The sequence below is a fragment of the Agelaius tricolor genome, unplaced genomic scaffold (assembly GCF_023055355.1).
Source record: "Agelaius tricolor isolate 1412-34295 unplaced genomic scaffold, bAgeTri1.0.p SCAF_8, whole genome shotgun sequence".
Classification (NCBI taxonomy): domain Eukaryota; kingdom Metazoa; phylum Chordata; class Aves; order Passeriformes; family Icteridae; genus Agelaius; species Agelaius tricolor.
The window spans coordinates 6,437,330-6,451,962 of NW_027269268.1; the positions used below are offsets into that span (position 1 = coordinate 6,437,330).

Below are 14,633 nucleotides of genomic sequence, written 5' to 3' on the forward strand. Positions count from 1 at the left end.
ACTTACTCAAGAGATTCAGTCTAATTTTTTTTTCTACTTGCTCTTTCTCTTGCTCAGAAGTCCTAAGGACTTCAGGAAGGTTCAGAGGTCCTGAAAGGATGGAGTGCAACAAAGATGATTCAGGGACTGGAGCATTGGTCTTACAAGTAAAGGCTGAGGGAGCTGAGCCTGTCCAGGCTTGAGATGACTGGGGGGGGGACCTCATGAAGGACTGTCAGTATCTGTAGGAGGGATGCCAAGAGGATGGACCAGGCTCTGCTGAGCAATAGGACAAAAGGCAACAGCAGAAACTGATACACAGAAAGTTTCTCCTGAATATGAGGAAGAATTTCTTTACTGTGCAGTGACCACACACTGGAACTGATAGCCCAGAGAGATTGTGGCCTCCCTCCCGGAGATATTCATGGACCCTCTGGGCACAGTCCAGTCCCATGTGCCCCTGGGATAACGCTGCTTAAGCAGGGAGGTTGGACCAGATGAATGCCCCACTGTGGTCCCTTCCAACCCTAACCATTCTGTGATTCTGTGAAAGAAGAAAACCTGCTCGCTGCAGGTGACCCTTCAGCATCTGAGAGACTGCCCACACTTCCCTAGGTGTCCGTACGATCCTGGCTCTTTGCTTGCCAGCTTCAGGAACTCGCTCAGCTTTGAGGGACGCTCCCGTTTGAGGCAGCTGGTTCGGAGCCCACCTGAGCTCCTGGAAAAGGGCACCAACACCTCGGGCCGTGCCGATTCCTCACAGCCCCCGCGCTTTCCAGGGTCTAACCCGGCTTCAGCACCTCCCCGAGCCCGCTGGGAAGGGGTGGGACGGTCCGTGAGGGCTCCGGGAGCCCGGCCCTCAGCGCCGCCCGGCCCCGTCGCCATGGCGAGGCCGCGGCGTCCCGTGAAGGGCCGGGCCGGGCCGGCGGAGAGAGCTCGTCCTGCGGCCGCGCCATGAGTCCAGGTGTGTCCGCCGGGGAGCTCCGGCCGATGGGGGTACATTTTATCGGTACCGGAGCCAAGGGCCGGGGTGTGTAGCGGGACAGGTGAAGGCACACGCTGAGGTGTCCCTGGGCGGTGGTTGGTGACAGCCAGGCAGCGGCGGATGGCGGCTGAATTCCCAGCGCCGCAGGGACGGAGGGCATTGAGGGTACGGGTCAGGCTGAGGCCGTGACCGCGTCCGGGTCACTTGGAACAAATAGCGTCTATCACGCTGGCTTTAGATTTCAAAAATGTATTGCTCGTTTTTATTTTTTTTATCAATTTACAATATTACTTTCAGTGTAGTAAAGCTGCGTGCCAGTAAGTCTGTCCTGTCACTTTCTGATGTCCCTTTATCTTACAAGCTGCCAATAGCAGCAGGTATGCCCACAAATGCAGCCGTGTGGTGTATCCATCCCTGCTTCCTCTCCTCCTTCCCGGGGAGGGAAATCCTCAGCCTCCAGTTAATACCTCCGAAAATGTGTAGGAAGAGAAAAGGGGCAGCCAGCTGGTTTCCCAAAAGGTACTGGGAAAGGCACCACTGCTATCAGCTGGTGTTTTACCTTCGGCTTCAGTGCACCTTGGAGCAATTACATCCATGGGGAGATTCCCTCCATTGTGGGATTAAGTGAAGCACTTCTTTAGAAACAATCTGCACCACCTTGTGTTTTGCTGAACTCTGTGGGTGTTTGATGCAGTAAATGATTCGTGGCTCAGACTTTATCATAAAGGAGCAAGATGTAAAGCGGTCTTTAAATGACCAGCAATGAAATTTACAAGACTGAAAAAGCATGGGTTACAGAAGGATGTGGTGCCTTCTGTCATGTGTCTGTGGTTGTAATTTACCTGTAAGAATTAGTTACCTTGGAATTGAGAGAAATAAGAGAAATACACCTTCCATTTCACTCTGAAAGCAATCTCCCACATCTAAAGTAAAAGTTGCTTCATTATTAAGAAGCAGCTTGGGTGTTTTTTTCCTCTCCCAAGCTTTGAGTTTGAAATAGGAGCCAGGGCAGTATTTTAGTCCTTGTGAGGCAGAAACATGCTAAGAAAATGTCTGCATATGTGCCTCATGTGACACCTGTGTGCCTGATAGCCTCTTTTCTGTGAGTTGGGAACATGGAGCATGTGAGCCAGCAAGGACTCGTTGTGTGCTCCAGCCAGGTGCTTTGCGGCAGTCCCCAAATGAGAGCTCCCTATCCATTGATAGCTTTCCATTGCTGCAGTGGCTCTCTGGGGGTCTTCTTGCAGCTGCTTCCCCCGCTTTTCTGCCCCATAGCTGCAGTCAGCCCCTCTGGCTTGCCAAATTCCTCAGCCTCCACTAGGGCATGGCTGTGTTCATTTTCCCACCTAATACCTCACAACAAAGAAGCTTGTAGAAAGCTTTTCATCTTCTCTGGGCTTCAATATTGTTGTTTCAAAGTCCAATTACTATTTCTCACTGAATAGCATCTTCCTAAAAAGGGGTTTTCCTTTCTATATAGTTTTTGTATACAAACCTGTCATTCTCTGTGAGAAGCGTAATCTTTTATAGTTATGAATTACCCATATGTTTTTTGTTCTATTGATTTTTTTTCTTTTCTAGGACACACTTCTGTTAAATTTTGCTGCCTCTAAATGCAGACCAGTTTATCTATAAATAATATCTATTTTCTTTCTGTAAAACATGGTGTCATTAGTAAAAGGCCCCAAAAGAATGACTTAGGAGAAATATGCTATCCTGTCATCCTTTCAAACTATAATTCTCCTTATTATTCAGTTCTCAGTAACACAATTAAAAAAATACTTCAGTATAACCACAGCAAAATACTGCATCAATGAAATGGCTTTTGATCCCAGAAAGGCTAATATATAAACTATCTGCTAATCTGATGCTGATCATTCAGTAACAAATTCATTCATATCTAATACCTATTTCCTAAAAAATAAATTCCCTTTCACTAAATGTAGCAAATAGTTAAATTCTCTTCCCCCTCTTATTATATTCTGTTTTTCCATCCCTATTAAAAGTTTATGCCTTCAGGCCTACCAGCAGGGCATGCAATACCTACATTAAACCAAATTTAAAAGTAAGGGTGCTCCTGCTGCTAACGTCCTCAGATCACAGACATGCAAAATGAAGGAACTGGCAGCTGAAACTTTAATGGTAGGAAGTGTAGACTGAATACTTGGGGAAAAAACACAGTAGCTCTATATGACAAAAAAGTCCTATTAGCATTTATGTACTTCAAGATGACAAGCCAGACGATTCTAAATAACTGTGAGGCTTTTGGCTTTTGTTGTAAGTGAAGCCCTGTGTTGTAAGTATAGCATTACTTACATTTTCTTTTCCTTCAAAAGCTTGTTTCTAGTATGATTATGTAGGATTTTGAACATTAACACAGTGCCTGTCGTTGCTTTGCACCCTTTATATTCCATCATCTGTCCATGTTGTGTATTAACTTATTATCACTACTTGGACCTAGATAACTTGAGGAAGTAAATGAGATAGCTCAGGGGAATCCCATGCAGGTATTGGTTCCTGTAGGGGGATCCAGTATGGGTAAATGAAGGTGGTATAGAATGTAATCTTATCCCTTAAAGAGTTGCAGCTGAACCAGATCAGGAGCAGGCCTGATGTTAACAGGCCACACCTGTAGCCAATAAGAACAGTGTTATAAAAGAGTGGATTGGTGGGGTCTGGAGTCAGATGGCTGCTGCAAGGACCAGGAAGAGTCAGTGCTTAGAGGAGATGCCTGTGAGAAACATTGAGGGGGTACAAAACTCTGGTGATATGGAATCCTTGCACTATAATGATAATGCAACTCTTGATATATAAGACAACAGGTTCCTGAATCAGCTGTCCCTATGGAAATCACAAGCACCTCAGTGAAAGAAGTGAGAAATCCATGGAAAGTTAAATGAACATTCCTTTGTGCTATGTCCTACTGAAGTAGTGCTGCGATTTGTGTGGCACTGGAGTTGGGTTTTAATGCACTGGAAAAAAACAGAGAGTGGCCTGGGAAGCAGCACAAGAAGGAAAAGAAACCACATTGCTGTGAAGGGGTTGTTTCAAGTAATGTTGGTTTTGTTTGTTTGTTTTAGTGCAAATGAAGGTGTTGCCTCAAGCAGTCCTCCAAAGCCCAGGGGAACATCCCAAGTTCATAGAGCAGCCTCTTTGCCCCCCATTAGAGTTTGCAAGGTAGGTACCACTTCTCTTTCAAAGCATCGTTTTTGCTGTGAACAGCTTCAATCAGCTGTGCCACGGTGACAAATCGTGTTTACTCTTTTGCAGTATTTAAAACTACAAAAATCGTAGGCAAGGAAATTCTCTCTTAGGAAAGTCCCACAATTAAAAGAAAAAAAAAATGGGTCCCTTGGATTAAAATGGATTTCTTGTTAACAACTGAGTGATTTAAAATTAAATAGGAGCCAGCTTACAGGTGGAGCAAACTCTTTTTTTACACTTTATGAAGTACTGTGAGTCATTATGAAAACACAAGAGAAAAAAGGATAAAGTAACTTGAAAAAGGCAAGTGACAACCTCTGGAAGAAAAGAAATGGTGTCTTTTAGCAAATGCCATCCTCATCTCAATTCTGTAAAAAGAAATAATGTCCATTCCAAGTCACAGTCTCTTTTCTTCACATAGATTAATTAATTAATTTTAATGTTTTTAATTCTCATTGTGTATAGGAAGCCATAATGATTTTCTTGAGTTCATGGAATTTCCTAGTGTATTTTTTCCTAAGTATCACCTGCCCATGTTTTCTGTGTTATTGCTACACTAGCATCATCCATAATAATAGCCTGGGTGAGATGAGTATTTGTTATTTATACATTTGTAGTTGCATCAGTCCAATACAGATTATTACAGAACTTCTGTTATACAGCAATTAGTTTGCAAATTTTTGCTTATTTTTTTTTCCCTTGACTGTAGTTTTCTTTAAGTTTGAGGGTATTACCAATCAGAAGTCAGAAATTCATACTTTGGCTATAAGGCAGGTGGCATTTTAAATTGTATATGATTCTAAGGGCTTTCCCTCTGATATTTTAAAATTTATTTATTAAGATACCTTTGTAAAGACAATGGAAAGGCATCAGGCCTTCCTTTGTTTCATTTTGAGATGCTTTTCAACTGCAGTGCTCTTTAATTGTAGTAAGCTGATAGGAATTTACCTCCTGTAGTTCACTGTTTCTGTTTGGGGATTTTTACTTTCTCTCCCTTCTTCCAAAGAACTTCCTAAATTTTTATTATTCTGGTCTGAAAATTTTGATATTGAAAACCTTTTGGTGTTGATTATAAGTGAATTTTCATGGTAATATCAATAAGGTGTACATCAGCAGCAACTCCTGTGGACTGTGCAGCCTTGAAGCACAAGCCTCTGCTGGTGCCACTCAGCAGCAGCAAATTCTGGAACAAATTTAAAGGCACCATTTGTGAGAGAAGTTTTCACTGTTACATTGTTTTAAATACAGATATGTCAAAATAGCTCTGCTTTGCTTAGCTATTTTGTTTTCATTTAAATGAACTTTGTGAAGTGTCTTCAGGATTCTCGGAGCAATAAGGAGTGTGATGCTTATAATAGCTAACATTATGAAAAGAGTTTACTCTCATCACTGTAATGAAAGACAGCACTGTAATACAGACAGAGAAAGAGCAAAGTAATGGATTTATGTGGAACACTAATGCTGAATTTCTTTTATCTTTGAGTGATTAACCAGACAATCTTTGTGCTCTTTCTCAGAAGGATAAAAATAAATTCACATTACTTTTATAAAGATAACATCCTCTACAGTTGGGATATCAGATTCTATTTATATAAACCTTATGGTCAGTAAGTGCATATTACCCTTTCCAGGCATCTCGTGTGTATCAGAGTGGAGATGCAAAGATATGGAAGTGAAAGGTGAAATGATGCACAGTTCAAATTTTAAACCTACATCCATGCATCCTGAAATTTGCTCTTTATTTTGATGACCTTCAAATTATCCCCTCAGTGGAGCACCTTTTGCACGATGCTACTCAAACTGTGGAAAGCCAGGAGCAATATTAAAAGATTGCATTCCACCAAGGAAAACATTTTGAGTTGGATTTGGGAAGTCTTTTCTTGATTTGCCTTTGTTTTTAATTTTGGAGAAGCTAAATATGAAATAGATTGTACCACTCTGGTCCGTACTCATAATACAAAAATGTAACAGTTCTGATTTAGGAAACAGTTTAAATATGGATAGCTTAATCAATTATTACTGATTTAGCTAATACACAATTTCTTTTAGTTTAGACAGAAATATCAGATAACCAGATCCCCTGAAAGCTTATATCACCTCTGTTTTCTTTCAGAAATGAAGATTTGAACTAACTACAGACCAAAAAATTAAAAAGATATTTGTATGCGCTTATAGAATGTCTGATATATTACTTTGTCAATATTTCAGTGTTTAGCTCTACTTGGTGATGATAATATATTATACATGGTGCAGAAGTCTATGCTAGCACCTTACAGTGTTTCTTTTAATTTTTTTCATTTAAATTTAGGATTCATTTGATCAAAGACAAAGATGCCATAGATGATTATTTGGCGAAGAATATCAAAGGGGTGTCAACACAAGAAGCTGCTGCGTAAGTTGGCTTTTTCAAGGCATTTTAACATCCATAAGTTTATTGTTTCCTTTGTTTCTAGTCATCATAGTAATTTAAATTTAAAGTTCCCTAGGCCCTACCCTTTTTAGTGGAACTTGGCATTTAAAAATTGAAGTTGATATTAAATAATGATGTTTCATTTCTCCTGATGTTAAATATATCAAAGCATTTATCTCCTTGGTTTTACTAATTTGTATATTTACCAATTAGATCAGATTTGTAACATTTTTGTTAAGATTGTGTCAGTAATTATATTGTGCTGCCTTTTTTTTTCTTTTCCCTTTTTTTTTTCTGAGCCTTTGTGAAATATCTCCTTTGGGGTGGGAGCTGAGTGTACCGACATACACATTCTTGTAATTTTGAATTACTATTTAGCCAAGCCCAAGTGCTGACTTCTGTGGTGAAGCATTTAATACCCCATTAGTTATTTAAAAACCCAGTGAATGAAAGAAATCTAGATAACTTTTGATTTCTTACAGCTGAGGTATTTACATTCAGAAGTTACAAGAGACTATGACTGACTTATTCTTCTGGAGTATTTTAACAGATCTGGGGTTCAGCACCATCAAAATTAATGAGAGAATTCTAACAAACTGGATTGCTGGTTGCTTAAGTGAGCTGATTTATTTATTTCAATATTTAAATAATAAAAGGATGCATATACAAGGGCTCTAGGCACCTTAACAATGAATATTGCAAGATCACCCTTGCAGCATAAAAACATTCTATCAGTCAGGCAGGAATTCCACCAGCTAGTTTCTTGCAAAATATGCTTCTTTTCTCCTTCCTAGCCTAAGAATGCGCCTGCAAAGCTTCCCTAAAAACTTCCATGTTGAAATCTAGGAAATTACTGCAAGTATCAGAGCTCAGGGAGCAAACACAGAAGTGAGCACCTTCCCTTACTGTTCCCCTGGTTCCACACCAGCTGTGAAACTGGCTGCTCTGCTCATTACACTCCAACAATTGTCACAGGCTGAAGTGACTTCCCAGGGAGCTGTTTCAGCTCTCAGTCCCAGTGGATTTCCACCCCATGCCAGGGTCACAAGTGTTCTCCCTGAGGTGATTACACAGGAAGTCACTGCTATTTTAGGAAGGCCTTGAAGCTTCAAAGTGCATTTTACAAACAAAAAAACAATGCAAAAAATCCTCCTAAATGATGTTTTTATATCCAAACCCTGAGTCTGAACATTGTGGCAAAGGAAGCCAGTGAGGACATCCACAATGAAGTAAGAATTTTATCATCTGTTCTGCAATACCTACACAAAGTGGAATTCCCTTACAGTTTTGTAAGAGGCTGTTTCTCCAAAGTTACCAATGCCTCTTAGAAGATTAAACTGAAATATCATACGTATTCTGGTGTATTTCTGTGGAGATTTTTTAAGTACCTACCTTAAAAGGTTGCATTCATGTTCTGTGCATTTAATTCTCTTAGAATTTTAGCTTTTGATAATAAATCAGCAGTTACAAAATTTCTCTCTCTATGTATAATTTACTAATGCTCTTCCATAACCTTGATAAAATCACTTGAGAGCGACCAAAAGCTAGCAAACTAACTACACAGTTACATTAGTATTATGTTAATCTAGTTAGAAAAAACTAAATGCATCAAATGTAATCTAAAACAAATTTATAAAGTAAGGCAATGCCATGTGTATAAATGGTCTTACTGAAATCTGTGTAATGCTTGGTATGTCTCAGCAGGTATTATTATTTTAAAAATATGAGAGATGGCTTGTAATATGCTGTGTATTTTTTCAATATTGTTTCCATTCCAGAAGCAGATTATTATACTTCTTTATAAAAGGACTGAATTTCCTTCCTCTGACATATAAATATCTGTACTTTTGTTTAATATTGAGGTTAACTTTATATGCCAGTGATTATTGCACCAAGACAAATTCTTGTGGCCACACTTCTGCTTAATATTAAACACCATTTTTTTAAGTGTACATTGGGCAAACAAAAAATTTATTACCTTCTAAATAAAGGAGTATATAGGTAGTATCACATTTTTGGAAAAAAGCAATATTCTTTAAAACTTCCCCCTAAAATCCTGTCCTTCACAATATTCCTTAAAATTGAGATGAACTATTGAAGAAAAAAGGTTGCAGTTATTCTTGTATTGTAAAATACTGTCCTATGTTCCAAACTTCAGCAAAGGGGAAGAATTCCATTAAGTGTCTTCATGACATAATCTCTTTTTTTCCTGTGGAAAAATGAAATGTTTTTAATTCTTTTTCTTTGTAATAATATTTTGTCCCAGGTTGACATGATAGTTGAGGGAGGAAAAATAGTGCTTAAGATAGTACTTTAATTATATTAAAACAGGATTTTGTTTTGCTTCCTTCTCAAAGACTTAAACTTGAAATAAGAAGTAAATGTGGTGCAAGGATCTGGAAATGGGAAAAAAAGTAAAAGTTCATTAGTGCAGAATGTGAGTGCTTTCTTGCCACAGAAGCAGATTTTTGTATGCTTCTGTGCCACAGAAGCAGGTTTTTGTATGCAGAGGTTGGCTGACTCCTGTGGCCTTCAGCGTGCTTTCCTTGATATCTTCTGTTCTTAGTCCTGACTCACCTAGTCATTAACAGCTCAAAATCAAATTGCAGTAAAAATTAAGAATAGTTCATATGACTGAACTAAGAGTCAAGAAGTTCATGATGAACTGTGAAGCATTTTTCATCAAGATTTCAGGACTGAATCTTCGGATTAGTTTAGAGCCTAAAATGGGCCAGAATTTGATATTGTCATTCTTGTTTCCTGACCTTTTTGTCAGGGCCAGAAAGATCAAGTAACAGTTCTCTCCTCTTCATACAAATTAAGATTGTTGAAAGAGGAGCACGTCATCAAAAAAGAGTTGAAGACTAGAAAGAGAAACTTTGAAATGTATTTGATTAGAGGAGCAGCTTTGCTTAGCTGTAACTAAAAAAATAATTACTTCAGTGATGTTACTACATGTATTTTAAATACATTTGAGTTGGATGATGGAGCTCTACGGTCCTCAAGGCTTTGGTGGTCAAACGAAATCCAAATTGTTATACAGAGATGGTGAAAGCTTACCTAGCTATGCAGAAAATTTGTATTTGTGTTTTCTGTCTCATGAGTGGTGGATCAGTGTGTTATGGAAAGGTGGCTTGATAAATCTGTGTCAGTAAAGACAGGCTGTGAGATGAATTTTTTCAGGCGGGAGACAACACTCTTTTATACACATTCTGTCAGATGTTTTTGAGATACAGTGGGCTGTTCTGCTTAGAATTCTCCAATGGCTGGCCCACTTTAGGATTAGCTGAAACAGAAAAAGGCAAAGGCTTTAATTCTCAGGTGTTCAGTGTCCTCCAGAGCAGTTATTTGCCATCTCTGCCAGTACTAGGAAGGTGGATCGTTAAACTATTTTTCAGATTGTTGGCTGCAAAATGAAACATAAAATTTCTGCTCTAGCAGTGAGGAGTGATGAATATAGTGAAGCATAGCTTCTGCAAACTCCCTGCAAAAAGAGCAGAGGGACTTTCACCCAAGCTTGACTGATTCAAGTTAATAACCCCAGCCTTGTGATTAGTTGAGCCCCATCTTTCAGGATCCAGACAAGTGCTTTAGAACAAGGTGAATTAGACTTTCGAAGCACCTGTTTCTCTCCATTGCTTATGGAGAGATCATAGGGTGATGAGCTCAGACATAGATACATCATTTACCACTCAATCCCATGCTGCAGAACTATGGAATTTTGAAAGCTGTAAAAAGGATGAGGTAGAGGTCTTAGAGATTGATTCCTGAGGCAACATTTTTACAGGAAGCTGTCAACTGCAGAACAGAAGTGACCTGCCATCCATTTTAAAACTTCTGTTGGTGGCGTCTGAAACAAAATTATTTTTCCATTCTTCAGTCAGAGACAAATTATTTACTACTCTCCCCAAATTTCTGCTCTTTTCAGTGTCAGCATCAGCTAAGTGGGAAAGATGTGGGAAAATTTGTGAGGGATTAAGTGTTAGAGGAGTTTGTGGAAATAAATTATTTCGTTCCTACATCCATACGTCTTCTACCAGTTCTTTCTGAATACTCAGCCCTATCTGTCCTCCAGGACTAAAGAGGGAGAAACTTCCTCACCTGACTAGAGGCCAGGATGATCAGGAGAGTTCACTGAGGGAGAAAAATGGGATTTGTGGGCTGATGGAGAGGAGACCTACTATGAAGGTTTCTTCTGTATTTTCATCATAGCCATGATGGACTAGTAAGCCTTAGTTTTAGACTGGGATTTTTCTGACCTTGTCCTTTGTTTGTAATTTATTTCAATTGTGAGAGTTGTTTCAGCACTCAGTTTTTGATTTATTTGCTTCTTTATCTGTCTGTATTCTATGCATTGAAGGAACAGTGCTTTAAGGAAGCTGAACAGAAATAGCTGATTGGGGATTTGATTAACCCATACTTTTAGTAGCTGTCACCTCTACCACATAAATTAATGCGGTGACTTCTTAGGTTATTCAAAAAATAGATAGGGCCCTTTTTTCATTGACATCATATTGCCGTGCTGTCTTTTTCACTACTGGAAATTTTTACTGGGGCTTCCCAATTTGAAGGGGCTTGGTCTAGGCACAGGGGTTTTATGTTGTAGGGTAGTTTGACCATTTCTCTGTTCATAAATGAGGCTCTTGAGGAAGAGAAGAGAAGCACTACCAGAAAAACGGTGAGGAAAATTTCTTGTTGGTATGGGATTTAGGCAAGGAAGCACAAGCTGCATCTGCTGTTACTAGAAAGCTTGCAAAAGGCAATTTGGGATGCAGACAAATAATGTGTAGGAGCAGATTCTGCTTTTCCCTTGTATTTCAGTCCTTGATTGGACAGTATTTGGTTCCAGTCCTGCACTGCTGTGAGCTGCTTCCATTTCTTCTGTGTACAGCGCTGTGGAGACAAGAGGGAAGGAGGCAAGCTCAAGGAGATAGCAGCAAACAGAGAAAGTAAACTTCTTTCCCTTTTGTGTTCAGTCCTAGCAAGACTTTGCTGTTCTTCCTGATGTCAGTCTTTGGACAGGACCTGTAAGCACCTTATGGCCCTCTGTTCACATTACTCTGGTTGAAAACTGGTGGAATGCTGTGTAAACTCATTTACATTTTATGAGGGTATTTCTTCACTTTTAGATACTAAAAACTGTGGAAGAGGGTAAATCAGAACCAAAGAAGTTTATCCTTTCATGGTAAAAGAAATTTTAAATTAAGGAACTCTGTCCCAAACTCCCTGCTGGTTGTGGAAAGGGAGATGGCACAAGTCACTTAGTGAGCTAGATGATAAATTTTAAATTTCTTTCACAATATTATTTAAATATGTATTTTTTTCAGTCTGAATAATTCCTAACAATCTCGCTTGCCATGACCAGGATTCAATGTTTATTAAACAACTTTCAAAAAGAGATTTTAGAACTTAGAGGCACACATTCTTTTTGGTCAAATGAATGATCTCTGTGAATTTTGGGCCTGATAAGCATATTATTTAGTGTAATTAGGGAGTGATCTGAGGAACAGAGCTGTGTAGGAAGTGAATGGTTTGCCTTTCCTTAAGAAACTTCTCTGTGCATTTGTGTAATGTGGAAGATTTTTCTTGAAAAGGTTAAAAAAAGTTCTAATCAACTTCTGTACATTATGTAGAACTTCATTTTCTAAACTCTGCAAAAGAAAGTTTCATATTTAATGGGAAATCATGAATTATTCCATTTATTATCTACTTCCTCCTTTCAAAGACATGATCTGGATAAAAGGCGGGGTGAATAATTTCAAAAAATACAATACATTTTTAATGGGAAGGTGCAAACTACAGATTCTCATGACTATTAGCAAGTATAGAGGAAACAGAATTTTACTTGCAAAAACTCATCAAACTCTTGCAAAGATAAAATACATGACATACTTTAATAAAGAAGAACACAGTGAGCTGAAGTTTTTCTTTTTTTATGTAACTTGTTGTTTTTACTAAGTTTGGTCTTACGGTTTTTTAGTGCTTTCATTTCTCAGGAGTTCAACAATATTTACTACTGAAGATAATGTACAAGCAGTACACAACTGATTTCTATTTTTAAAACACTCCCTAAAGGTGAAGCATCTCTAACACACAAAAAGAGGCTGAGATGAGGAAAGTTGTCTAATCTGCCTTGGTACAGTCATGACTTTCTAATAATTTTTACAGTGAATCCTGCACTGTGCAAATTCCTCGCCTTTCCTTTCTTATCAATCCCTTTGTGGTCTATTTGTCCTTATCCTACTGAGTAAATTCAGCTGGGGACTTGAATAAGAGATCTCCTAAACAAAAGCAAAAGTACTGTGTGAATTGTTCATGTCAATACTGCAAAAAAATGCAGAGCCTTGTATAGGGTTTTATGAAATTTTGTGACAGCAGCTTGAGAAGATACAGAAAGTAAATAATTATGTTTATCTGTCCTGCACACTGTAAAATAAGCATGCAGAGAAATTTAATGACTGCTTTGATATCATGCAAGTCAAATGGAAAGGATTCCAAACTCACATGTTTCTAGCTCTCAGACCATCAGGTCAGCTCTGAAATAAAAGAGGGAAGTTGAGAAATACTTCATTTTGATAAATAGTAGTCCATAAAATATGGTTGGAATTACTTTTGGTTAAGGAACATTATTAATTTGGAAAGAAAAGTGGAAAGATTAATGAGGATAAAGGTTTTTTTCTGATTGTTCTGGAAATAATCACAGGTGTGTTTACTTATGTAAGATGAACATTTTTCTAAGGGTCAAATTTTTATCTTTAGTTTTAGTGTTTTCTTTGCATTTATGTTTAGGGACAGAATGTTTCAAAAGTTCATTCCTAAATTTATATTTCCATTTTCTGGGTTAATGAGGATTCTTAATTATTACAGTGCTTACATTAATTTTAAAACACTTTTTATGTGTCATCCTTTGATGTTTATAATAGATTAATTTTTCATTTTATGTAGCTTTGAACAAAAGGAAGTGAGTTCAATATATGTGTTCTTTGTGGGATCCTACTGACAGGGTGTGCATCTCCCTTTGATTGCATGATTTAGGTTAAAGTGTGGTTTGACAACAATCCAGTGACTGAGGCAGCAGATGGAAAACACTGCATTGCTAAAGCTAAAAGTTCTTGTACATTAAAAAAAAATATATATATAGTATAAAGTACCTACACCTCTTTTTTTAATATATGCTTTATTTTCATCTTTCTGTTATAGTTCTGGATACATAGCTCCATAAAGTTTTTCTTTTTAAAAAAATCTGTATTGTTACAAGTCAATTCCAAGTGCTGTTTTTCCCTCCCATGAGGTGTACAAATCGCTGTGCAATATTTTTTATTTATAATTAGAATAGGGAATCCTTTTTATAACATTTTGGGGGTTTGTGGATTTTATTTTTCTTGTAATATGATATTAGCTATTTCAACTTTGTAATTTGGAATTAAAAAGCAGGCACCCCATGCCAATGTAATTTAACACTCAGCCTTAGTAGTAAAATATTCTGAAGTGTAAGCTGTCTATTACTGCTTAATGGCATTTACTGTACTGTCATATCTTTTTTTAATGAGATTACTATAGTCTACAATTTAACATATTTCCATGCAGTAAATATTTCATTAAAAGAAGAGTATTTAAACGGACAGTCTTTAAAGCAGGATTAAAGAGGCTGTGTCCTGATGCAGTTAAATAGCTTTGTATCTGTAGCAGTATGTGGTACTGAAATGTGCTGAGTGCCTGGACCCTACAAGGGCTTGACTTACCAAAATACTTGTGTGGATAAATTCTCCCAGAGAACTGGGATAGCACAGGGCTTGGATGTATTTTTGAGTTAGCTGTGTGCTCACCTTTGGTGGGTTGCAGCCCAGGGATGTGGCAGTGTGAGTACAGGAGCTGATACCACTGGAACCTGGGTGCTAAAGGCACTTCACCTTCCATATTTGCCAATTGTTTGCATGAGTCCTTTCTGTGTTCGACAATTGCCTGCACAAAATTTAGCTCATTTTGGGCATGGGTCACCAACAGTGTGCAAAGGTGTTCTTGGCTTTTTGGCTGTCCAGCTATAATTAAATGATA

At 38.4% G+C, this 14,633-nt stretch overlaps 1 protein-coding gene across 1 annotated transcript in view; it reads left to right on the forward strand.

Moving 5' to 3' along the window:
- The first annotated feature begins 861 nt into the window (after window positions 1-861).
- The window catches only part of TTC29 (tetratricopeptide repeat domain 29), a 113,305-nt gene continuing 99,533 nt past the window's right edge, over window positions 862-14,633 (forward strand). The window contains exons 1-3 of the mRNA XM_071432691.1: window positions 862-943; window positions 4,045-4,141; window positions 6,477-6,560. Of these exons, the coding sequence (XP_071288792.1) occupies window positions 934-943; window positions 4,045-4,141; window positions 6,477-6,560 (191 nt within the window). The 5' untranslated portion in view covers window positions 862-933. The remainder of the gene's footprint in view (window positions 944-4,044; window positions 4,142-6,476; window positions 6,561-14,633) is intronic.